Genomic DNA, 27,033 nt, shown 5'->3' on the forward strand with positions numbered 1-27,033 from the left:
GTGTTTTGGAACAGTGAGGAAAGATTTGCAGCTCATCGTTACTTACTGATACCAGAATTGGTAATCTCACAAGAAGCAAGATGACAGAGTAAAGACCAGCCATACTGTGTTCTACTCTCTACTACAGACATGCTGTGTCTCTTTGGCAGGGCAGAGAGATGAAAATGTTTTAAAATAGTTATAAAGAGATAAGTCTACAAAACCGTATCAGTAATTTGACCTTTAAAAATGCCAGTGAATTTCCCAAGCCACTTCAGGAAGAACTGGTGTTGCATTTGCTGAACTTCTATCATGATAATCTGTTTCTATGGAACAGAGTATATAGTTAACAGGTAGCCACTTCTGAAGATACCTGCCTATTTTTAATGTCCATTGGAGTTCTTCTGTGACATTTGCAGTGTAGAGCAAACTGCATTTATATGTCTGCAAGCTATTTTACTAATATGAATTGGTCACTACTCATTTGCAACCTACTTGCATTTTTCCATGTGATATATTACTTTATTAATAAGTCATATAATTTCAAATAATATTAATTTTGGTGGGTTTATTTTCCCCCCATTTAATCTGATCATATTTATTGCCAAGATGTTTTATCCAAAGTGAAAGCAACGCTTTACTGATCAGCCTTGCATCCTTAAATATCTTGGCCTGGAGTTGTATTCTGGTTACTTTCGTCACTACCATCAGTAAGTCTGTTTTAGTAGAACTTTCCACACAATCTCTCTCTCATATGTTATGAAAACTCTTCATCACGTGCAATTTTGTATCCAGTTTTCATGCTTTTCTATTTTCAGTGGAAATCTAAAGAAAGTTTTCTGTTACTTTACCTTTTCTTCTGAGAAATGTCATATCACAGTTGACCATAAGAAGGCTTTCTGTAACACTGCTCTGCTAGTTGAATATCTTGAGTAAAACTTAGGTAGTTTATAGTACAAGTGCAGTGTAAGGAATTGTGGGCTCAGGTTTTCTCTGGTGAATTTGTTTGTAGATGGAACAGTTCTTCATAGTTTTTTCTTTTTCCTTTTTCTTCTTCAAAGCATTTTCAGTCAAGTCACACAATGAGAAATCTTTGAAAGAGACTTTATAGTCAAGTTGTGTTGAAATATATGCAGTGACGTACAGGAAAGAGAGACATCTCAGTCATTTAGTTTGCTTCTGTCACATTGACAAACTAATAAGCTGAAATGTTTTAAGTGTCATTCTTTTCCATGTGCAAAGCCTTGTCAATATTTTTCTACTTACTGCTTTCAAATAAAGTGACAAAAGATCAATTTTTCAAACTTTTCAGTACATTAAAAAAAGAAAAAAGTTTAACACTAGAAACTTTAAAAAGAGGACATTTTTATTTTTGAAAAAAATCTCTCTAGTAGCTTATCACCATCTTGATATCTGACTATGTGTGATGGATACCTCTTTTATCTAATATTCTGTTTTGATCTTAGGTTGGGAGCACAGTCTTTTTCAGATGCAGAAAAGGTTATCATATTCAGGGATCTACCACCCGTTCTTGTCTTGCTAACTTAACTTGGAGTGGCATACAGTCTGAATGCATACGTAAGTCTGGTTTCTTATCTAATGAATTATAATACTGTGAAATTTTAATAGAGTTACAAAGTGATACATGTGGAAATTCATAGTAAATTGTATGCTAGAAAAAAGTAAACTTTATTTAAAATGATATTTTAAAATGTTTTTTTGTTTCCTATTCTAAGACCAAAGATGTATTTGGGATATTAATTTGAAGGAAGATTTATCAGATTTTTTTTCCCCATGAAATTCACAATAATTCTTACGAGTTTTACTCAAAAAAGTCTGTCCCCATTACTGCATTAGCTGCTTTAAATTGATCTAGGTTTTTTGTGTCTGCTGGATTAATAGAGAGCAGAAAGTGGCCTCAAGTATGCATGGGGCTATTTGTTGGCTAGTATTTTGTAAATCATAAACTAGAACTCAGCAAAATTCATCTTTTCTGGGCTATGCATGGGTATGCAAATGATTATTGTATTTTACAGCTCTGTGTGGTTGGAGGACATCAAATAAATATTGTATTAAAATACACTCAAAAGCTAAATGTAATTAATTAGAATGACCTTAGAATCTTATCCTTTTTCAGATTATCTTTGGGTTGTTATAAATGAACACCATGGAGCACAGAAAAGGAAGTATACTAAGCAACCTTATCTATTAACAGTGTACTATGACAAAACCTTCCTATGGGACCTTTATTTCCGTTGAAATTTATAATTAATTTATTTAGCACAATAACTACTCTGTAATTTTCAAAACATTGAGTAGAAGCAATGCTTGAAGCTGTGACAGTACAATAACTCACAGGACCAATCATTGCACCATGTACAATACAATACATTTTAACTCTTCTGTTTGCTATTGTCATTTAATTTTGGTGTATTGTTTAAAAATATGTGATAGTATCAGTTCCATCTTCCCACAATAATAAAACTGTATGTTCAGAGTGTTACTTTTACAAGTGATAACCATGACATTTCTAAAAGTTGTACAAAGTTTACATAATGAAAGGGAGTAAGTTGGTATGCATTTGTTTCAAGTTACATGCTCTGATTCTATGGAAACTTTACTACCACTTCTTCTAACTCTAAAACCCCCTTTGCAGCTCACGCTTGCAGGCAGCCAGAGACACCGGCACATGTAGATGTGAAAGCAATAGATCTTCCTACTTTAGGATATACTTTGGTGTACACCTGTCAGCCAGGATTTTTTCTTGCTGGTGGATCAGAGCATCGGACATGTAAGCCAGATATGAAATGGACAGGAAAATCACCTATTTGTAAAAGTAAGTCATTATTCAATTGATATGTTGTGCCCTACTTGGTTGGATTTCATTTTCCTTGGCATTTTTATTTTATATAGTAGGATTGTTTTTTGCTATTTACTATTTAAAGACGCATGTGACACAACAGCTTTTACGTTGTGAAAGAAACAGAAAAGAAATCAAAGTGAACATAGCATCTAAAACACATGGAGGAAAAGAAGGGGGTACGTGTGTGTAAATGCACGGGTACACATACATAAATTTACCCCTAACAACAGCAAAAAAAAAAAACCCTAAGCAATATAAAATATTTCTTTTAACTGTACTTATCTTTATGTCTCAGATTCAAAGAGCATTTCATTTTATTCAGTGTTTAATGTATAATTCTCTATTAGGAACAAAAAAAAGTTATTTCACAGGTTGGCTTTTAGATTCATTCAGGTATGCTTTTTGTCTAAGAAAATATAAAATAAAAAGAACAATAAATTAAAATAAATACATCTTTGCATTCTGATTTATATCCATGTAAATTTAATATAGTTTTGCTAGAGTAACCCTAAGTATATAGTTATGAGGGCTAAATTCGCTGTTCGCATGCATATAAACATGACTATAAGTTCCTGGTTCAGAAAAAGAAAACAAAATTATATTTAGAGTATGAATAAATGAAAAATAATCAGATGCCATGGGAAAGATGTTTGAAACATTATTTTTAATTGCAATATGTCAAAGAATGATAAATAGATTTGTTTGGGAAATACTTGATTTTTCATTAATGTAGTAGACTTTTTGTTTCAACTTTGTTAAAACTTACGATCAACACATAAATATTTATCTTATTCTAGTTCCCTAAACAGGATTTTTCATGGACACTATATGGTTGGACTTAATGATCTTAAAGCTCTTTTCCAACCTAAATTGTTCTATGTAACTAATAATTTGAGATAAATGATCTTGAATGCTTTTTGTTAATTTCCTTTTTTTTTCAAATTAAAGATAAAATATAGAGAAGGTTTCTATAAGAAAGAATTATTTTTTTTTAATTGACTTACAGTCTTCAGGTATAATTTTTCTTGAGTGCACTTTTTCTGCTTTCTTAGCCTTTGATCAGCCAGCGAATTTCTGCTCCGAAAGATAAAACACACACAAGGCCAAATCTCCCAATGGGACTGTAGCCTTTTTAAAGTGGCTAATGATATGATGACAGAACTTGATCTGGGGTCAATGGACATAACTCTGCTGAGTGTACCAGAAATGGTGCCAGTTGTGATCCTTTCCCATGATATCTGATCCTGTCATCTTAATCCATCTATCTGGCTTTTGCTGGTTTGTGTCATAAATGTATAAATCTTTATTAAAACAATTTTTACTATAGTTCATATACTATTATTCATAATTAGATACAATATTTGTCCCCTCTATAAGGCTCTCTTTTATAGCACTGGGACTGATATAAAAATTTTAGGCCTAAAGGTATGAAATGCTTGGCTAGCCAAACAACTTTCAACAGTAATAATGTTGTTTACCTAAATTATTTTCTGATAGTTTTGTGTAAGTGTATAGGTTTGAACATTTAAAGTATTGAAAAACAGTTATTTATGTTTTAAATATGGTTCTATTGAATAAGAGATGATTGCATCCATCAGGCATTGTTTTAACATTCTTTTTTTTAAAAAAAAAAACAACAACAAAACAAACAACCAAAGAAATATGTTCATGAAAATGATAATTTGTCTTTTTACTTGTAGGTAAAGGAGTGAGAGAAGTTAATGAAACAATAACTAAAACTCCAGGTTTGTATACAAGAAGAGTTTTAGATCTAAATAAATTAAATTGATTTACACCCTAGACTGTTATGGATAATAAAACTATTTAAAATATTTAACATAAATATTTATTACTCATTCCGAAGGAATATAAATCTTGATATCTTTCATAACAACAGGTGCCATGTAAAAGTTATTCCATGAAATTCTTTCCCAAATATTTTTTTTTAATTTCTACAGTACCAATTTTGCAAATTGCACAAAAACCCCCATCAAGCCAAAAAGGTAACTTATACATATGGAAACCCCAGAGCTGATGTAGCTTTATATCAGAGAGATTGCTATAATGGAGAGCCTTATAATGGGTGTAAACTATAACTGCAGGGGTTGAGTTCAGTCAGAGGTCTGCCTTGTACATTGCCAGTGGTATAAGACACCACTAAAAATACCCTAAAAAACAGTTTTGGAAATTTTGATGACCTTCATTTCATGGAAAGTCTCAAGGTATTCTAAGACAGGATTTCATAAACTGTGTGGACCACCACCAGCAGGGAAATATTACTGCTGCTCTTCTGTGCCTCCAAATGAGCATGTATGGAATTAAACTTTTTCTCCTGCCAATGACAAAATATACAAATACATCTGAAAAATCCTTGATGTAGATCTTCTTAGGTTCAATCATTTTCAGAACGTGAAAGGCTTAATATTTTTTTTTACAGACGTATTTAACAATGAGCAGAGTTTTCACAAAATAAATGAGCTTGTGACTCTATCTTCTGAATTTTAGCAAGCTGCAGGGAAAAGAAGATTAATGGTTCACACTCATGGCAGTTCACAGAAGGACTCTGTAGAGTAGATGGGATAAAAAGGTATTTCTGCTAATAATTAACCTTTCTGGTGAGTTTATTAGTGAGAGTGTCAGGTGAAACCATAAATGAGTTTTTCTCAAATGTATTGCTTCTACAGACTCACAATAAAGCAGGATATAAAGTGCATTCATTGTAATTACTATACAGTCTTCAATTATTAGAGGATTCAGCTCACCAACACCTAAGGTGTGCATTAATCTGCTACCACACAGATATTGAAGTTTAAATGCCAATTTTATCTGTCTATCTATCTATCTATCTATCTATCTATCTATCTATCTATCTATCTATCTATCTATCTATCTATCTATCTATCTATCTATCTATCTATATCTCAGTTCTCCAAATATACTCATTATGCAGAACATCAGTATCAACTCACACTACATCATGTTCCTTATAACTAGTTGTGATAAGTACTATTTGAAAAGCATTAAAAAAAATATTATGATTGAAAATTCTAATAGTAGTAAGCAGAGAACTGAAACTGGGTAACAAATGATAGTAATTAACAAGAAAAAGTTTTAAGCTGTTTTTAAAACCCAAATCTGCACTATTATTTGTCTTTCAAAATCGTGAATTCTCTGTAGTATGGAACACTATGTATTTTGGAGCATTTTCTTTACCTTGCTATCTTGGCTTTTGGCAGAATGCCATTTGCTGCTATTTTTTTTTTTTTAATGGAATGAAGCTAATGTTGCTAAACTAGAGATTTTTTAAAAGAACAGGTTCATGTTCTGATTTCCCACCTTTGGATATCTGAGTACAAATTATGTTTATTATTCTTTTTTATTGAATTTCTATTTTTTTACCAGAGTTAAATTTTCATAAGCAATAGTAACTGTTTTTTTATAGTACTGTAAATTATAATTGAGTATAAGTTGCAGCTAACAATTTCTCACAATACCCACGTGAAGTTTAAGAACTACAGTACTCTGCTTCCCATGGTTCTCACTGTTTTGTACAGTCTTTGCACAAATAGCTAGGAAGCTGTTTTAATGAGTAGCCATGGATATCCCTGTTCTCCTCGTGTTCTGAGAATCCATAGTTGGTGCAGTCTTAGTATAAAAATACACAGTTCATTATTCTCGTTCTGCCTTGGCCCACAGTGGGTGGGAAAGGCAGGGACATTGTAAGGGCTTGGCACATGACAGGGGAGACAGAAATCTATTTTCTCCCCTACTGATTCTGTCCAGATGCAGCAAGTACAAATTCTGGAAATACTGAGTCAATTGTACTATATTGTAAAGTTTAACAGCAATTATTGACAGAATGGTTAGAGAAGATAGATACTGAGGATGTTGAATGTCACAAAAGAAGTATGGTGTCTGCTCCCTTATGAAAGTCATACATAGTACCTGTTAGGTTCATACCAATAACACTAGATGTTCACCAACATGAGAATAACTTCAGACACACTATTTTAATTAAAACCAAAGACAGATAACAATCATTCTAATTTATTTTTAAAATGCCAGGTTTCAAATTTACTGTAGGTCACTACAGAGGCAAAGCAAGGAGGAATAAGTAGGAAAGAGTCTGAAAGAACCTTTACAGAATTCATATTTTTGCAGAAATTATATAAATCCTAAGGGCTGTGAGATACCAACTGAAATTTAGTGCTTCAGATTTTTAGTATTAAGTTGAAGTTACCTTGTGTAAAGCCCTAGTCCTAACTGACTTTTGCTTTGGAAAAGGAAAAGTTAAGATTCTTTGAAGCTGTTGTACCTCAAAGTCACATAGTGGGTCTCCAGTCCCTTGGAATCAAGTGGTGATACAGACAACACACTAATGATGCTTTGAAATTGTGCCACATTGAACTTGAATGTTTGTTTGTGGCTTTTGCATAATTAGAAGGCAAAAGACATAGAAGAAGTGATGATCCTTCACCTTTACGAAATATGTACTAGGAAGTGCAATAATATGATTAAGAGACAGTCAACAGTTAATCAATCAACAGATTTTTATATGTACTGCCTGTCAGTAAATTTTGTTGGAAATATATGGTATTGTTGACCTGAATTTCTTTTTTATTCATTTTTGCAATCAGTGATTAGGTGACGGGGGAATACCCATAGAAATTATTCAAAATAGGTACATAGCGTACCTGCACTGATAAATTACCTTCAGTATAGACAGTTGCCTTTACACATGCTCAGAATTTGATAAAATGCAAAAAATATAATAATTTTTTTAAAGGTTTAATTAGAAGAGTTTGAAATGTCTAATATCCCTCTTTAGCAAGTATCATTTGTAGTGGTCATGGATAGTAAGGGTGAAGTTTAATAGTTGCTAAGGCTGTCATTTTGTCAAGCTATCATGATTGGTTAAACAGTTCTTTTTATGAAGTTTTATTTTGATTCTTAAAGCTTTACTTCTCAAATTGTAATGCTAGAAAGATCTTAGAATTAAGTGGGAAAATGTCTATTTTCACTTGTCAGAAGCTGCCAGGAAACACTGGGTGCTGCCTGGCCAGGAGGAGAATTGAAGTCTTTCAGACAACCGAACTGTTTAATGTAACTGTCATGTTTCGAGGAAGCCTTCCCCAAATTTTATAACAGCAAAATATATGGGAGAAATGTAGCAATGCATAGGGGAGAAACAAATGTTCAAGACATGTAGCACCCTGTAAATGTATCTGACATAAAATTTTCTCCTAAGAATTTTTTACTCTTGTTCGTTTCCTTTTCAATTAATGTTAATATCATACTGTTGAATGAGAGACTTTTTCTACTCTGCTAGTGATATAGCCAAATATTTTAAACACGACATTTAATGACCTATAAGTACTTTACTTTTTCTATATAGAGGAAAAACATAACATCAAACAAATCACCCAAATACATATACTTCTTCCTTTAGTTCATGCTTCATTTTATAGATATTTTTACTTCAGATTATTCGAACTGCAGTTTCTGATAAACAGACCTTTATTTTAAATTAAAAATGTGGCCTGCTGTGGCAATTTCACTGTTCAGAAGTGCAGTAATATTGTAAGGAGAAAAGGTGTGGTATCTAAAAATGACTGATAAAAAGCTTGTGCTAAACTGTATCTGGAATTCAGTGAATTCAGTTGAATATTCAGGTTGATATTCAGTTGAAAATCACACACAGTGCTGCTTTAGTAGGTTCATGAAATAAAAGGGATGGTCTAAGACAGTGCCTCCTTCCAGGAATCTCTGACTTCAGAATATTATTCTCCTCTTTTTCATCATACTTGAAAGCTACAGAGTTTAGGGGAAGAGTCCATTATTTTTCATAGTCTTGAGGACATTCACTGAAGCGCACAAGCTATGAAGTGTGAGGTTATTTAAGACCATATAGTAATGGGCAGTATAACATAGGCAATTATGTGGAAAGGTCATTAGATATATTGTCTTTACTGTTGTAAAATTTTTACTATAATACCTCCTTAGAACAGTGGATTGCTGCTGTAACAGAAAAAATGAAGAACATAAATATGACTGGAAAGATTGCTACTTTGTTGTAGTTTACTCCTTTCTTTGTTTCTCTTTTGCCCACGTTTATTTAGTTCCCTCAGATGTGTTTTTTATAAATTCACTGTGGAAAGGGTTTTATGAATATTTAGGAAAAAGACAGCCTGCTACTCTGACTGTTGATTGGTTCAATACTACAAGCAGCAAAGTGAATGCTACATTCATTGAGGCATCCAACATACAGCTCAAACTATCAGGTAGGTTTAGAATTTGGTGTTAAAAAAAAGCTGTTCATTTAATATTTTTCATCTGTTCAGTTTTGTTTTATTTTATGCCAAACACAAAACGAAACAAAAACTTTATGTTTTCACTAAAAATGTTTTTCTGCTTATTTTGCAAAAGGAAAGGTCCTAATGTAATGGTCCACACAGATTTCAGTCAGTTTATATGGGGTCACCCACCTATTTCCCCCCTTACATTTCAAATAAATATTGAGGTAGGGTTTTTTAATCTCGGACTGTTGGATAGTATTGATATGTTGAACTCACAGGTAATATTGAAGTGGCAGACAAAGTGTATATAAGCATTTTAAGAACTGTACCATTGAAAAGCTCCATTATTCAATACTGATTAATATCTGCTTAAAAGTAACATGGTCTTGAAAATGGCGTAACATAAAGTAGACACAGATCATTAAATAACTTTGTAAATTATGCATACTTTTTCATCAACATCATGCATTCCTTTCTGCAAATCTGACTGTGAAGTTCTGATTTAGCCTCTGATCACGGTTGTATTTCAAAAGAGGATTACGAGCTATCAGTACCTTCTAAAGTCAAGGGTTCAGAGAGAATTTCAGTAGTTGGCTGCCAAATAGCAAATTTTCTTTCACTGTGCCATCGATATTTACTATAGCAATATACTGCTGTAATATCAGTAAAATGCATTTTTTTTTTTCCAATTCAGGGAAATTCCAGGCAAGGAATTTTATCTGTATTCAGAATTATTGAAATACTGTACGAAAAGAAAAATATTCTTGCACATTTCTTTATACAATTAAACAGTACAAACCCACCTTTCATCCTGTTATCAAGTAAGATATGGGTGAAAGATCAGTAAAATAAGATCCTGGTATTAAAAATTTTGTCAGTACAGAATGTTTTCTACAAGATATTTTAGTTCTAAAGCAATATGTTTAGCTTTGACAGGATATTTGAACAAAGTGGCTGAAAAATTATTTAAAAGGCACGTGTTACTTCCTTTATGTTACTAGGTGTTTACAAGAAAGAAGAAACCCATTTGCTCTTGAAAGCTTTTCAGATTAAAGGACCTAGTGACATTTTTGTAAGCAAGTTTGAAAATGAAAACTGGGCACTAGATGGTTATGTAAGTAAATAGACTGCTATGGATAAAGCTTGCTGAGTTTAAAGGTTGAAATAATTTGTGATTTCCTATACAAATATCTCCAATTTTTTATATTACAAATATGGAATGCAGCACTCTAGACCTCAGTGTAGAGAACACATTATTTTTCTTTTCAGAAATTTGTATATAATCTTATGTCTGCCTCACTCTCGTTATAATTTTTAGTTTTCTAAGGGGAAATTGCAGTGAATGAGCTCATTTTGCCATGGTTTTGCCTTGTTTTCTTATATGAGAGTGGGAAATTTGCCTTTAAAAATACTGTCCTTTTTTAGTTTGGTAAACAGTTCACTGTAATAAAATTACATCTAATCTTGATGAAAAAGAGTGTTATTTTACTCTTTACAGTTCCCCTTTATGCCTCATGTTGTTTTCTATGAAAAATTATTTTAAATCTGACAATTCAGTGGACTTATGTATCAATACACTAATTCAATTATGTGTATGCCAGATAAAGAATTTTAAAACCCAGCAATATATATCATATATTTCAAAGTAATTGAAGGTGTTATTTTGAAACTTTGTTTAATACTGTTGCGCACTTAAAATGATAAATATTGTATAAGCACAGAGAGTTCTTAAAGGATAAAAGTGAGAATCTGGGATCCGTAGATCTACTTTAAGTCAGAAAATAAGTGGCTAAACATTCTCATTTATTTGTTATAGAAATCTTTTTTCTGTTTCAACATATTTTAGGTATCCTCAGGGCTTGAAAGAGGTGTTTTTACCTATCAAGGTGATATACATGGAAAAGACTTTGGAAAATTTATGCTCCAAAGACAAGGTAAACACATTCATAGAGCTTTAATATGTATAATATTTTTGGGTCTTGCAAGAGTGAATTCAACAAATGACTCTGCTATCTAGCTGAAGTAAGCATGTTTATTTCATGCTATTGCTATTATAAAAAATATAGTGAAATATGCATATTTGAAACGTACAGTTCAGATCCCAATTTAACTCTACTTAACCTTCACTATGTCATGTTTTCTAATATAGCAACCTAATAAGATGACTACAGGATGCTGCTAAAGAGAATGACATTGCAAGTTTGCTTTTCTGTGAATGTCTTTTTGAAAGTAACAGGTGTGTCATGCAATGCAAAGACATTTTCTTTTCTGATGTCTAAATTGCAGGCAGAATCATATAGGAAATTAAAAGAACAGAATCAACACTGATTTTAGTAGTGTGATTTGGAGAGGACTTGTGGCTAGTGGATGTTTGCAGAATGTATATGTATTTAGATGAAATTCTGTGTCACTAAGAATGTGAAATGAGTGACTGAGGTATATATTACAGCTATGGACTACAAGTGCTTCAGCAGCTGGTGAAAAACTAGTTATTTTACTCATAAAATGATTTTTTCATAAAAACTAATAAATACATAAATATAAATAATACTTATGGCATATTTAATCATGAAATATTTTTGGCAAATACCAAGTGCAGATATCTCCATTTCTGGAACCTGGAATTATTGCAGAGTGGTCAAATCATGGTGTATATACAGCAAAGTACTAGGCTAGGAGGAGGAGACAGTCTAACCTATATCTCTATAGCAGACTGCATCTACATTTTATAAATTGCCTTGGTTCCAATAGTTTCGTTGGTGCTGTACCCAATGCCCTTTACAGTTCTGCCAAATCTCCCTTCTCTTTTTTTGCTCTAGTAACTGCTGTAATAGCAGTTATGCTGTGGATTTTCTCATTTTGGCCACCTCTCAAATTGCCATGTATGTTTAGTCACAAAGTGAGGAAACCTTAGTCTTCGGTCTCAGCCTAAGAACTGCCAGTTACTGAAGCTAAACACAGTTTTCAGAGTAAACTATGTGGGACAGATTATTAGTGTGTATGTACGTTTGTGTAAACCTTATTACTGAAACATCTAAGCTGCTTTTTCTTTCTGATGTTGACAAGCACACTGTAAAGGTAGAGCATCTGTCCTGTTAGCAGCCTATGATATCTCAAAAGAGTGAGAGTATGGTTTGTTGGCTTGCTTTGCGGCAGGTGAGTTGGCAGTGTTTCTGTGGGTTTTTTTTTTTTCTTAAGCCCAGCCAAAAAAGTTATCCATAGTTTTCCAGCTACCTAACAAAATTTGGATCCATGTGTTCTAGCAGTGAAATGAAAAACTCATGGGGGTAAATGAAGAACAAGCAGAATGACTATTAAAGATTCTCCAGTGGGTATATTCTATGGTAGTGGAAAACACTCTCCATATTGCAGTGTGAAGTTGCAATGTGAGAGCTCAGTTTGTCTGTTCCGAAGGCTAGTGAGGAGCCAGTGTCCAAGTTACACATGCATTCCTAGGCTGAGGGGCTCTTGTCTTCAGCTTTGACATGCAGAGAGCTTGCTACAAATACACATACTGTCTCCTTTAGAAGATTTCTTTATGTGATTGATAAATAGATACTGATATTCTGTAGGTTGTTTTTCTTCTGCTGAAGAACCTACAGCTAAAAGGAAACAGCAAAACCTCAGCCAACACAGGTCATAATATTTATCCATACCCTCTTATATTCAAGGATAACTTGCTTGGTTTTTAAAATCTATTCTGTTCATGAATGTTCTGCTAAGGTAATGATCTCATATGTCCTCCAGCTGAAGACTTAAGATATTTCCATTTCTTCAGGCAGTTAAAGTATTTGCTGTCTTTATACTAAACCGGAAATATGCATAAACTATGCATGAACTGGTGCATACATAATGTAATATGAAATTCTTCACCTATAAACATATTTCAAAAAACAGAATTTACTGAGAAATACTCGGTTAAGTGTGAAAGACATTGGGTATTTGATGAAGAATTCCATGTCACACAATACTAGAGAAAGACCAGGCTTAGTGTATATGCTGCCTTGGAACTTAATGACATGAAAACAGAAAGAACTTTTTTGTTTTTAAGTACTGTTTATCCTCTTTCAGAAGCAATTCTGTTTGCTTGTAGCCTTAGAGAATAACCCCAAGGGCAAAGAAATCTCTGTTACCAGTCTGCCAAAAGAGTTAGAACTGTATCTGAGCCTGCTTAAGGGGCTCGCATTATGACACCAGATTATTTAACCTGTTTTGCCAAGTAATCGGTCATTGCTGGAGGCTTTTTGTTTGTTTTGTTATGTTTTAATAACTTAGTCTCTAAAGGCTGCAACTCTGCGGCTAAGTTCAGTTTCTGTAATTGCTGGATATCTGTGCCTCACCACTACAGTCCTAGAAGACGTTTATTCTAAAATCTCGGCCTTGTTCATTCCAGTCTGGACTGTCCCCTAAAACTGTATGAAAAGGTGGCTTTGTGAGAAGAGAAACTTACTTCACCAAATTATTATTTTCTGATGTTTATTTCCTCTGGGGAAATACAATGATCCACTTCTCTTTCCTTTTTTATTCTTCGAAGTACTTTTTAGCTTGTCTAGATTGAGATAAAAAATATTGAAAAGAAATATGAAATATGAATAATTATTTTGCATTTGTGATATATTAGATCAATAGCTTTGATCTGATCAATTCTTAAAAGCACTGAACATCATAACACGTGAATTTTAACTTTCATTCTGTAAAGGTGTCATACTTTCTCTCCAGATCATTTTGCACAGCTTTCATCAATCATGAAGAAACTCTACATCTAAACAGGATACTCAGAGCTTCAGAATGCAAAACAGTTCTGCATTAGCTGATGCACAAGTAGATAGGACAAATGGGCTGTGAGACTCCATATTAACACACTGCTCACACCCATTGAGACACCCAAAGAATTTTTGCTATCCAGCAGTTATCAGTCAAGTGAAAAAATTCCAGCCTGTGTTGCTCCTTGGAAGCTGCTGACTTGCTTTCCATGTTGGTATTATTTCTCTTAAATCCTTGAGCTGCTAACCATCCTTGTCTCAGGAATTACTCTTTTATCTGTAATTCTGCTTTTCTTATTTTGCATGGCTTTCGCTGTCACACTTTCTTCCAGTTCAACACTTAGTAAAACAGCTATGCTGTACTGATGTGAGACAATTGAAACCCTGGGCTAGGAGTTAACAGGGAAAATGCATTTGAAAGCTCCAAACAATGATAAGGAAATGCTCTTAATGAATATTTTCTTACAAAAAAATACTATTTTCTAGCATGTATAAAGGGGAAAACTCAGTAACCACCTAAAAGATAGAAGTACACAGCCTGCACAATAACGACTTCATTGTGTATTACCAGAATTTGAACTTCACCTGACTGCTGCTTGTTTTAGGAGGGTAAAGGAACCCCTGTTATTCTGTGAAATGTTTAAAAACCATTTATAATCTTACTGAATATCTCTCTATTAATAACATGTTGACCAGTGACAAAGTATAGCTTTTTTAATTAAAAGGAAACCAAACTATCCTTTGGATATTTTTTTTTTTTGTCTATTAGCATGCAGATATGTGCACTTTTCTGATTGTTGCTGTTATAGTAATTAATATCTAATTTAGAGCAATAAAATAGGTTTACCTATTTCTCATCATGATAATGCTGTCAGAAGATATACAAAGTTCACATCAGGGTATGTTAATCACAAGAAGCTCTGAATTTGATTGTATAAGGAGACCAGATTGTGATGAAGCTATACTGAGTTTCATACATGAATAAAATTCAAATTACCCAAAACTGCAGCAAATTTTCTCTTCAACAATGAAAAGAACACCTAATGCACAGTCCAGACCTGATCAACACTCCTCTGATGCCAATTAAAGGCTATAAACTTCTTTTAAAAATGTCAAGCTTGGTTACCCTAAATGTGTTTTTTTAAAAAACTGTAGTGATATAGAATATTCAGTTATCTCCAATAGGAGTTTTGGGTACTAAATATTAAATACGAGTCAGTTATCGAAGACATAACTATATAGATTATCTAAATTTAAGTTTGTGCCTAGTTTTAAATATTGAGTTACACAGAAAAAAATTGTAACATTTTAAAAAATTCCATACCAAGAATTGCTTATTGTCAATTTCAAACCATTGTTTTCTTTTAGCTGAATTCTGGTTAGATATTTTATAATTTTTCTGCTACTTCAAACAGATACATTAAAATGTATATATCATATGTGCCATGATAATAGTTTTGAGATATAAATTAAGTTTGTTGGCCATAAATATTTCTGTTTGATTTGGTACTTGGCTGGAATTTTAAATAATAATTGGAATATCAATTCCAGGTTTTTTTCTGATACAAGATGACTACAATGAATTTGATCATTGCCATATTTTTTATTAATTACTCCAAACAATTGGAAAAACAGCTGGGGATTGTGATAGTAAAGGATAAAGGCAGTGATAACTGCATGCAGCTTTTTAAACTTCTATCACTTCTTCTATCCAATAAAAAATTCAAAGGAGCATATCAATTAACATTTCTTAAACTTTTCTTAACTGTGGTAACTACTTGATTCTATCTGTATTTAATTTAATTTGCTTGGAGAATGTCTAGTACATGTGCCATACAATACAAATACATATAATTATGCTAACAGGCCTTCCACACCTTGAGTCTTGGGACAGATACTGGATTACTAAACTCCAAATATTCTTATAATACACTGGTTCTACTCTAAAACAGTTCAATGTAATTAAGATACTGCACAATAGTGTGATAAAACTAATAACATGATCCCTCTACCACAATAGTAGGTTTATTAATTTGAAAAGATTTTCAGAGAAATATACAGAAGTCTGAAATCACAGAATTACAGAATGGTCAGGGTTAGAAGGAACCCCTGGAGATCATCTAGTCCAACCCCCTGATAAAGCAGGTTCACCTAGAACAGGTCACACAGTCTCGTGTCCTGGTGGGTTTTAAATGTTTCCAGAGTACATCATGGTGGTAAAATACGTTGAAGTACAGTATTGTCATGTTTAGTGATCAAATCTGGCAATTCTGAAATACCTGGGGGGGGGGGGGAAGGGGGGCTGTCTTCATTTCAAAGGGAACTTAATTACTTCCTAGAATTCAATATGTTTTGTAAAATAAATTGCAGAAAATGTGTTATAATATTAGCAATTGAAACATAGAATCATAGAATGGTTTGGGTTGGAAGAGACCTTAAAGATCATCTGGTTCCAGCCCCCTGCCATGGGCAGGGACACCTTCCACTAGACCAGGTTGCTCAAAGCCCCATCCAACCTGGCATTAAACACTTCCAGGGATGGGGCAGCCACAGCTTCTCTGGACAACCTGTGCCAGTGCCTCACAAGCCTCACAGTAAAGAATTTCTTCCTAATAGCTAATCTAAATCTACCCTCTTTCAGGTTAAAATCACTACCCTTTGCCCTGTTGCTACATGTCCTTGTAAAAAACATCCCTCTCCAGCTTTATTGTAGGCCCCCCTGAGGTACTGGAAGGCTACTATAAGGTCTCCCTGGAGCCTTCCCTTTTAAAACATCTTTTAGATGTAAACCACCTAAGGTTTAAAAATACCTAACAGAACAAAAATTTACCTCGTTCCATTTTTGCTTTGAGCTTGAACTGCAAGAAATCATAGAATTGTTTGCTTCTTTCTCAGTTTTGCAACTTGGATATTTGAGCAGGCTGCTGAAAACAGTGCAATGGCTGTGCCTCTGCTATATAACTGGTTTGTGCTAAAGTCCTGAAAAGACTGATGCTGTTGCCATCAATAAGGTAGTAGTGGTTTGAGAAAGTATGTACTGGTGGGCTGTAGCATTTCTGAATGGTAAATACAGGGTCTTTTCTTCTTCTTTACTAGCGTCAGCAAAAATATTCCAGAATAGCAAGTCCAGATGTCTGTCCTAGCCCCATCCTTGCTGTACTTTCTTCTGTCCCGGTCTCTCCTTGGATAGTATCTATATATTGCTCTCTGAAGAGCTGTGAGTTCAAACTAGCAACATGGAGTTGGGTCTCAAAATATTTTTTTTTCTATTAAAGTTTTCTGTATTTTTCACTATAAAATTATTTCTACCCTGCGCAATCTGAATTGTCAAGTTGGCCATCATTAACAATGTCTTTCTTTATACTGATGGGAAAATGAATTCTGCAAAATCCTTTACAGTCCAGGTTATCTTCTTGTCCACAACAGGAGCCCAGCAAGGCCATGTCTTCCGTGATTGCCTTTGTATCCCCTGCACCTCAGTTTTATCCCAGTGCAAACCCTGCTGCCAAAGGCTCTAAAACATGCTCATGTCTCACCTGTGAAAGGGGTTTGCAAAGCAGCCAGGACATGCACACAGGTGCACAGCCTTGGGAGTGCTATTGAGCTAAGCAGAATCATTGTGGTTTATTGCAGTTATCTCAATTTTCTCTTCCTTTTTCATGTTTGATGTGGTCACACATAGCTTGTTCTTAATATTCTAAGCTGAATATTAAGACTGCAGGCATAGAATATTTTTGCAGTGTTATTTTTTTTTTCCAGAATGTTATGGCTTAACTCCATTAAATTAGAGGCTTATGAGAGTTGTAGTTCATAATTCTTTTATTTGCTGAATACTCTCATAAAATAATTTTGATAGTTATTGATACAGTATTAATTAGTATTATCATGATTTATGATACTCATGCTACTTATTTCATGGTTTTGAATAGAATTATTTTATCAAGACACAATGACCATTTTTCTTCATTTTTGAATAAAAAGAGAACTGTGAGATAGGGAACCTGGGAATTTTATTTGTGGCTTGTTTTTTTTTTTTTAGGTCCTTTGAGTGCAGACACAGACCTTTCAAATCACTATTACGGTACAAACAGCAGTTCTGTTGCAGCTGCCATCCTGGTACCATTCTTTGCTCTAATATTATCAGGGTTTGCATTTTACCTCTACAAACACAGGTATTGTAAATGTTACTTATTCATATACATATTTTACATATAAAGCTTTTTGTTTTAATTTTGATAAGTAAGTGTAACTGGAGAACATAATGCTAAGCTTTCAAGAATATTGTTACTTTAGAAAGACAAATATTTCTAAATATTCCCATGAAGGGATTCAGTGCAGGGCAGTTCTTAATGGTGAACAATTAGAAAAATTAGTCACTGTGTAAATAGCAAAGACCTATCAACCTTCTTGGTTCGTTAAGACTGAATCAGATTGAAATCTCACATCACGTTTTATTTTTTCATGGTAGTGCTTTATTAAATTGAATGTATGCTGCTTCTTTCAAAATGCTTATGAGTATTAATTACACAAGCTGAAAAATCTATAAATCCCATGAGGGAACAGCCCATAATGATACCATTTACAGTACGTGCTGAATAAGCTAGTGGATACTACTAGAATTGGCATCACTTCAGCTCATATGGAACTTTTATATGGCATTAGATAATATAATAAATCTAACCATCTTTTCTGAAATTTGGTTTAGGAGCCGATACCTATGTGTCTTTTGAACATTTGTTCATTCTGAGTGCTATTTGGCTAGAGCTTTCTGGAACAATTCTTACTGTTTTATATTGAGCTATAATATGCTGTGACCTCTTTGTGTTATTTGCAGTTTGCAAAATGCCCTTTAACAGAAATGCTGAGTTTTAATAACACACTTTCAAAACTTTGGTCCTATAATCATGATACCAAGAGTGTTATGTGATTGTAAGAAAGCACATAGACAAACTGAAGTCCACCATTTCCCTGTGATGGACTAGACTGTCTACCTATCTCAGCATTAGATCATTTGGGGAAGAGAAATTGCGGTGGAGCTTGAACTTCTGAACTCCAGTTAAAATGATACATGTCCGGAAATGTAATACAGACTTTTGTAGAAAAAAACTGCTCAGGAAGAGCTGTGAACTCTGTCTCAGAACATGTATGGTAAGATGCCTTCCTGATGCCTACAGATCAGCATTCTCAGATAGCTCCTGTTCTGCAGCATGGGGAACCTAAACAGCAGCATAAAAGCACAGGCATTCTGATCGGGCAAAAAGATGGAATATAAAGAGAACAGTGCTGTAACTTAACTTTGCTCTTAGAAAGAGGAAGCAAAATTAAGAAAAAATTAATAAAACTGTATTGTGACATAGGGGTACAATTTGTGGTTTATTCTATGAAGTTTGTTATGTCCTACATAAGCAGTGGAGATTCTGTTTTCTATTTAGTAGAAATATATATATATTTAGTAGAACTAAAACTTAGTCTTATGAGCAGCTGTAATCCCAGTGCTTATGGTGCTGCTGATGCATCATTGCAGTTCTGCCAACCTTAATCTAATTTAAATGCATTAGATACTTGAAAAAGGAGATGTTACTCATAACTTAGCCTTTCAAAGAATATTCTTCCTTTTTTTGTATTTTCAAACTATTTAGCCTGTTAAACCACAGTTTTTAGAGGAGTTATCAGTATCATATTTTCATCAGAAAATTGACAAGTTGATTATTGATGTATAGTAACTGTAGGTCACCTTTATTCTCTTCAAAACAAGGGATGCTCCAAAGGAAAGAGAACAGAATCTGTGACGTTTGAAGGGGCTTTTTTGAAATTAACAACCAGAATAACAACATGAAATTTTTACCATGATGTTGTGCCCCTAGAGACCCTCTATATCAGGGAATTTGAAGGTCTTCTTAGGGGACAATTTTACGGATGTTTCTGCTGTGCCTATGTCAGATTAGTATTACCTAGTTAGAACCACGGTTGTTAAACCTTTTTTACACGGTTTATGCACCTTTTATCTGAAAGATGAGGGTTGCTTCAGGAATGAAGATAGCATCTCAGTGTTTCTAAACAAAATTAAAATATATTTCATTACTTACACTTAGGAAAGCTCCTAGTTAAGATTTCTAAGCACGGTTTGTTACTTCTAAAATGAAAATATGCAAAAAAAAAAAATATTTATGAGTGACAAATTATTGGTAGATTGTCAGTTTCCATTACTGACATCTTTCCAGTGATAATTTTCCTAAACCAGAATAACTTTCTAAAAAAGAATTTGATATTCAAGAATGCTTTCCTGAAGTTTTACCATGAGATTCTTTTCTAATTACAGGTATTAAGCAACCAGGTGTCTACATTTTGCACTCCTTCATTGACTTACTTGCTCTATTTCAATTACATATGTAAAACTACATACTGAATGTCCCTTATATATTTGTTTATATACTTTTAGATGCTAAGAGGTTTAAGGTTAAAGTAGTGAATTATAATACAAGAGAATACAGTTTTACCAGATCTATCATTAAGTCTGCACAATTCTGTTTTAGTTTTCATTTAATTATTGGCTTAATATATTCTAATGGAACTTTGTATAAAAATGTGAACATCCTTGAAGTTTTGATAGGTTATTTGTGGTGGTAAAACACTATCCAAAATAGAAGAGTGGTTACTGAAAGATAATTTTTTGTATCCTTTGACATTCAAATGTCAAAAATTATGTGACTATTAGTCAGGATTTGATTACATATGTTTGGACAGATAAAGTATCTGTCACAGTATTTATCAGATTGTATTGTTAGAAATATTTATGGTTGTAAGCAGGTGTGCTATGGCAGATCTATCTGGAATAACTGAAATTACTGACTAGAGAACTGAACAGAAATCTCTGAAGTTTACTACCACTAGTAGTACAACGTTCTGGATGCTTGCTATGTCAGTGCAAGTTACCTGATTGAAGCTATGCTGACCGACTGCATTGACTTAGATTTAGTAGTACCCAGGAGACCTGTTACAACAGTTCAGTGTTGCAATGCTAACTTTCTGCTCTGGAAAGGTAGTAAAGATCTGATAACAGCAAATTACTAAACCACTTTGTCTATGTTTGCTCAAAAACATCTAAGTCAATAAAGTCTGTGATTGCCTTGTTTATCTCATCTAAATGCCAAGGTGCTACTGAAAGGATGAATTAGGAGCCACTCACTCTCATCTTTCTATGTACACCTTGTCATCTACTCCATTCAAGTAATTTAAATTGACAATTTGTATTGATCTTCATCAGAACATTTGCACAGATGGTCCAGTTGCCTTCCTACATATACTGTAAAATTAGTGTGGGTAAAATCACAAATGTCCAGTAAAGTTAGTTAGAATATGCTTGATGGTGATCAAAATAAATTCACCAATTAAAGATGCTACTATATTTTTGACATGAATATCAATACTTCAGAAAGACAAGGATATATAGTTGGAAATTGGTAAGATGTTAATTTATTAAAGCTGGAATAAGTGTTTCCACTCTGTGTAAAGTTTATTTTATGATCAGACTAGTAACGTAAAACTGAAAATGTCATCAGAAGATACCGTAATTGTTACTACTGAAAGAAAATACTTAAAATGTTATCACTTCCAACTTTACTTTTGTTTGTACATTTGTTGTACATTGCTTTACATTTGGCTGCCAATTTTGGCAATAACACAAACTATGAAATTGTAATTTTTTCCACGTTTTTATAAAGGATAATGCAAACCTATATTTTGCCCACATTATGTCTATGCTTTGTAGCATCAATTTACCCATTAGGAATTTGTTTTATTCTCTTCACGCTAAGAAAAATAACTTCCAGATAGATTTCTGTTACTTTTTAAGCCCCTGCAGCATGCTTTATGAGTCTCTTTTTATCACTTTTAGACAGAGTCATGCAACTTGTGTGCACAAGGTGGAAACATTATAGATGAAATTTGCAATAGCTATGGTATGTTTATTTTTAAGGGTTACTAATGATTATTTCTTGGTGTTTTTTTTTTCCCAGAACAAGACCAAAAGTACAGTACAATGGGTATGCTGGACATGAAAACAGTAATGGACAGGCTTCATTTGAGAATCCTATGTATGACACAAACTTAAAACCCACAGAGGCAAAGGCTGTGAGGTTTGATACAACTCTGAACACAGTTTGTACAGTGGTATAGCCTTCAGTGCCCAATATGACTGATTCATAGCCATACCTCTGATGGACAAGCAGTAATTCCTTTGGTGCCATATACCAGTTTCCCTTCTTCTCTTGGCTTTGCTGCTGTAATCTTTAACATCTTCTGTCAGTCTACATGCAGCTAAATTTTCTGGTAAAAACATGTCAGTCTTCTGGGGATCAGACAAAGAATATTTTTTCATCTTAAGGGTGGATCAAAATGCCTGGCTGCATCTGCTTCAAATCAAGGCACACTTTAAGGAAGACTGCTGAGTCATGCCACTTTGTCATATTTAATGCCTCAGACTTTCATATTTGTATGTGGCTGGATGCCTTTCAATGCATACTTCTGGGCACTTGGATAAATCCTCTGAGTACTGTGACAAATGATAGCACCACAGATTTTCCCCAGGAATATTCTGAAGAAATAAAGCTCTCTTGAAGGAGAAGACAACCTTCCTTGAGGTTGCATACACCTGCAAATGCTTTACCATTGAAATCTTGCTAAAATTAAAGAAACTTATAGTGTATCTCATACATAGGGCGGTTTGCCAATTTCCCAATCAGCCGTTATATTGCAAAATGTTAATGCACAATTTTTTTGCACTAGAGTGTTATGGCTGACTGAGTAAGATACTGGTAAAAATATACAGGGTTTCTACACACTGTCCATTGTATATAGACATTCACTTACTCTTTGCCAAGCAAAACATCATACAATAAATTTAGATGGAATATTAAATTATGAGCCCATGGTTAGCACCGGTAAAAAACTTGTGCGATAGAGGAGAACATTTATTTTGTCAATTTTTGACTAAATTTCTTTGTAAACATGATTACAAGTCACTGGAGACTTTCAGCCAGAAGAAGAGCCCATTTCTAAGAAATTTTCATTGCCAGTATTGTTTTCTTCTGAAATCAGTCATCAAACACCATTGTCAGTATCATACTATTTAACAGCAGGGGGGTTAGCAGCTATTGCTGCTTGCCATGTACAAATGTGAATAGTAATTTATTTTAGATAGCTCATAAAGCCTGTGAGCCTGTGCTCATAATACAGTCTTCCCTTTTGCATTTTTTTCCATATTTTCCTGTAATATGACATCATTTTCTGATGTTACATGGAACTAAAACACATTACAGTAGCATATGTAAACCCAGTGAAAATTGTCTATAACAATCTGTCACTCAGTTTCTACTTTGAACAGGGAAGTATTCAACTATCTTTGTTTTCTGTTTCTTTTCAGATTTTTTTAAACACACTGCTTACTGCTTTTGTACTTCCACAGTTTGACAGAGAAAGTTTGACAACTGTAAATATGAATGGTTAAGTAAATCATTAATATTTGCTTAGAATTAGAGGTTTTATTGAATGAAAACAGACAAAGAAAGAAAGAATGCCATTGGGCAGATTAATTAAACTGAGTTTTAAGATCTGGAAATTACAGGAAATAATGAAGCAAAATCTGATTTTAGTCATACACATTGAGCTCAGAAGCCAGGAAGGTCGCTTTGCTTTTTTTAAAAAAATCAGGGTTGTTTTTTGTTGTTTTGTTTTAGTTTTCTAAATTTCAAACTGTCCTAATGTCCAGTTGCTATCAAAAACTGTAGAAAAATGTTTCTGAACTCCATATGTGTGTAGGTCTGGCTGTTATACATAAACCAAAAAGGTAACGTAAGCCCAATAACAGGTTTTTCAGCTAATGCTGCAGAACAGACAGATAATTTCACAGGTAACCCTTGGTCAGCTTAACAACTCTACGTCTGTTAGATGAAAAATACCAGCAATATAATACAGTATTGTAGGGCCTCCAGCTGTTATATTCTTCATATGAGCAAGAAACTCTGAAGAAAATTTAATAAATAATCCTTTCCAGTCAGTTCCTTGTTCATTTTGTTAGTTGTTTTTGGCTTCCTTTTTTGCTTGTTTCTGAGGTTTTTGTGCAGTGAGATTCATTTGTCTGTCACATCTGACAGCCCTTCATGTTTTCTGAGAAAGAACAAAGTCATCAGATCAAAGCTGTTGTCCTGATCCTCCCCCATGTAGAGGAAGTCCTTACGTAAGAGCTTCCATAGGAACAGTGGGACAGGGAGCAAAGCCGTTGAGTGATTTGCGGTTTTGACAGGTATTCAAAATTGACATTCATGCTCTGGAAGTTTTTCTGTGGTGGCAGTGGCAGAAAAAAATTGGAGTATTGAAAACAAGCGAAGCAGCCATTATTGATCCTTTCTACTCCTGCCCTTACAGTGTATTCTTCAGTGGCCTGTCTCACCATGACCACCATGGAGTGTGTTGGAGGAAAGGTCCCAGAAAAGAGAATAGTTAAATTATTTGATCTTTTGTGTCAGAGAGCCCAGATCCTGTGAATCCCTTATCCAGTGGTTCATTTTGGGGAGGTTATGTAAAGAGTGTTTATCCTGAGTGGTGTTTGATCAGGGACACTCAAAATTCGGGCACAATGACAAATTATCCTAAGATGTTTGTTTGGAGTATTGGTTAAACAGGAGCTTCAGAGTGGAACCTAAGTAAAACAAAGCTCTTGTAGTTTTATCAGTTCTAACCACATCCTTCAAATGCCTCTCCTTCTCTGCTATGTTTGAGTCTTCTGTCCAGGTTGGATTTCTTTCTCCTGAAGATATTTTACAGAGAGCTGTGTATGCATGCACTTACAAATGGTGCTTCATCAGGATAAGATTTAAAATGTTGTGCAGTGGCCAGGTAATGGCAGCCAGGAAATCTGCTTTATGAGATATATGCAGAAGACTTTTCCCCCAGTGTTGACCAGATCATTATGATGGGCTAATAATACATGCTATATATTTGTTTTTTTAAAAAAACAGGTTATGTGCTTCAAAGCTGTTGAAAACTGCTGCTTGTATCACACATCTTGCCTTTCTCCAGGCTAGCTGCAATAATTTTTTTTCTTGTGTAAAATATTTTGTAAACAAAGAAAAGCTGTTATTAAAGGAAAAAAAAAAAAAAAAAAGGTGGGAGGGTAAGGGTGGGGGGTTGGGGAAAAACGCTGGCATTACGATCAAGTCAATCTAATTTTCATTCCCAGTATTTCATTCTGCCATTTCACTACATGCTGCTGTGATATGAAGTAGGTGCAAAAGAACTTTTTGTACAGAGATATATTTTTTATGAAGAATTTGTAAAATTATTAAATATGCTGTACTTTTTTGATTAATGTAGGTAAATTGTTAAAAATAAATGTTTTTACAATACAAAAAAAATTGTAATTTTCCCAATAATGTAAAATTTACCATCTTTAGCTGATTTTCAGTTCTGATCCTATTACACATGTATTAATATTAAAGTGGCCTGTTAAAGAGTATTCTCTTTGGCAAAAAAAACCCCAAAACTATAAAAGATTGTAATATAGCCTGTGCAATGCCACTTACCTTGAAAACAAAATCAGAGTTCTAATTAAATATTTAATTTTAGATTTTCAGCTTTCGTGTGACCTATTCTTATCAACTTTTTTCTTCTGTTTATTTTTATGCTTTTAAATCTCAGATACTGATTTTTCATTGCATTAGATTGTTCAGTAGAATCTGAAAGCTTCCATGTTCCCAAGCATTATGTAACTTGGCAAAAGTTTTCAGGTGCTGTCTAGTGAGATGGGATCTACCTCCTGTTACCTTACCACTCAGATATTTTAAAATGGGACTTAAATTCCCAGAACATTTGGGGTTTTTATAAAAAATAAGCTGTTTGGTCTTCCACAGACTTGCATCCTACCTGTGGAAGTGATGGATCACATGGATTCAGAGGTGTTTCCAACTAACATCTGAGAGCTAGTTCTGCAGTCACCTAGACGGACATCGTTCTACTGAAAAGATAATACATACGTAAAGATAGCTACATATATTAGTGTTTTCATGATCAAAACCTGAAATTCTAAACATTTTTTAAAAAAAAGAAATTACTTGGCATTCATGTAAAGGATTTATGTATTCAATTTACTTGTTGACAGCTTAAGAAAGAATAAGCCAGGCTTCAAGAATATTCTGCCCATTATTCCTTTGGGAATCAGTAGTAGTATATGACTGTGGTTCACTTTTAGAAAAAACTAAGATAAGTGCATGTCCTTGCTCCCTTTCTGATCTTCACAATGTGTCCTTGTGGTAACATGTTGTCTTACAGACAGCTGTTGAAAATTCTCGTCTAAGAATGATCTGAATTTCTTTCTGACACTAAGCTCTAAGCTATAATCACTAACAGTTTCAATGCAGATATTGAGGCATTATCTGACAGGGAGTCACATTTATTACCTCTGAACAGAAACAACAGTTTAACATAAACTAAACATACACAAAGTGAACAATTGTTCTTTTCACTATCACCAAACTGCAGTGCCAGCTTTTGGAAGTTACTTCCTCTTATGAGCTATTGAAAAATATAACATGGTATATTTAATTTCAGATTCTAGAGAAACCATTTATAGAAAATAAGTCTTAGCTGTGTATTGAGGATAAAGTTAGGCAAGCGCTACTCTCACTTGAATCTATAAAGCACAGATCTATTTGGGTTTCAGTTGGCATCTACTAGCTCTGTAGCAGCAGTGAGGTCATAAACAGTACCAAAGGGATAGCACACCTATTGGTGTGATTTACTCAAAATGGAAAATACTTTTTTTAAAGCTGCTTTTAATTTCAAACTCCAATAAGCTACATGAAATACACTGCTACCTGCTTTAGTATGATTACTAACTTGAAACCACAGAAGCTTGAATGCATATGGCCCAATGCTTGAGAGAACAGAGGTCAGAAGGTGGAAGAGGAAGAGCTCTTCTGCAGATTACCACCTTTAAAAAAGTAGAATATATGACTTTTAAGCATGTGTCCATAATGCACAAAAAGAAAGTAAAGCTTTAGAGATCCATCCCAGAGACCTTTATTTATTTTTTTGAGTCAACAGTAAAGCAGTATTACAGTTTCAAAACCTTCTCAAT

General features: G+C 33.9%; 1 protein-coding gene across 1 annotated transcript in view; it reads left to right on the plus strand.

Moving 5' to 3' along the window:
- The window catches only part of CSMD1 (CUB and Sushi multiple domains 1), a 1,211,070-nt gene extending 1,185,603 nt beyond the window's left edge, over window positions 1-25,467 (plus strand). Inside the window, exons 63-70 of the mRNA XM_040599137.1 lie at window positions 1,446-1,557; window positions 2,636-2,815; window positions 4,543-4,587; window positions 8,962-9,123; window positions 10,140-10,252; window positions 10,985-11,072; window positions 17,941-18,073; window positions 21,917-25,467. Coding sequence (XP_040455071.1) covers window positions 1,446-1,557; window positions 2,636-2,815; window positions 4,543-4,587; window positions 8,962-9,123; window positions 10,140-10,252; window positions 10,985-11,072; window positions 17,941-18,073; window positions 21,917-22,076 — 993 coding nt within the window. The 3' untranslated portion in view covers window positions 22,077-25,467. The remainder of the gene's footprint in view (window positions 1-1,445; window positions 1,558-2,635; window positions 2,816-4,542; window positions 4,588-8,961; window positions 9,124-10,139; window positions 10,253-10,984; window positions 11,073-17,940; window positions 18,074-21,916) is intronic.
- The last annotated feature ends 1,566 nt before the right edge of the window (window positions 25,468-27,033 follow it).

This window comes from Falco naumanni, chromosome 6 (assembly GCF_017639655.2).
Source record: "Falco naumanni isolate bFalNau1 chromosome 6, bFalNau1.pat, whole genome shotgun sequence".
Lineage (NCBI taxonomy): Eukaryota > Metazoa > Chordata > Aves > Falconiformes > Falconidae > Falco > Falco naumanni.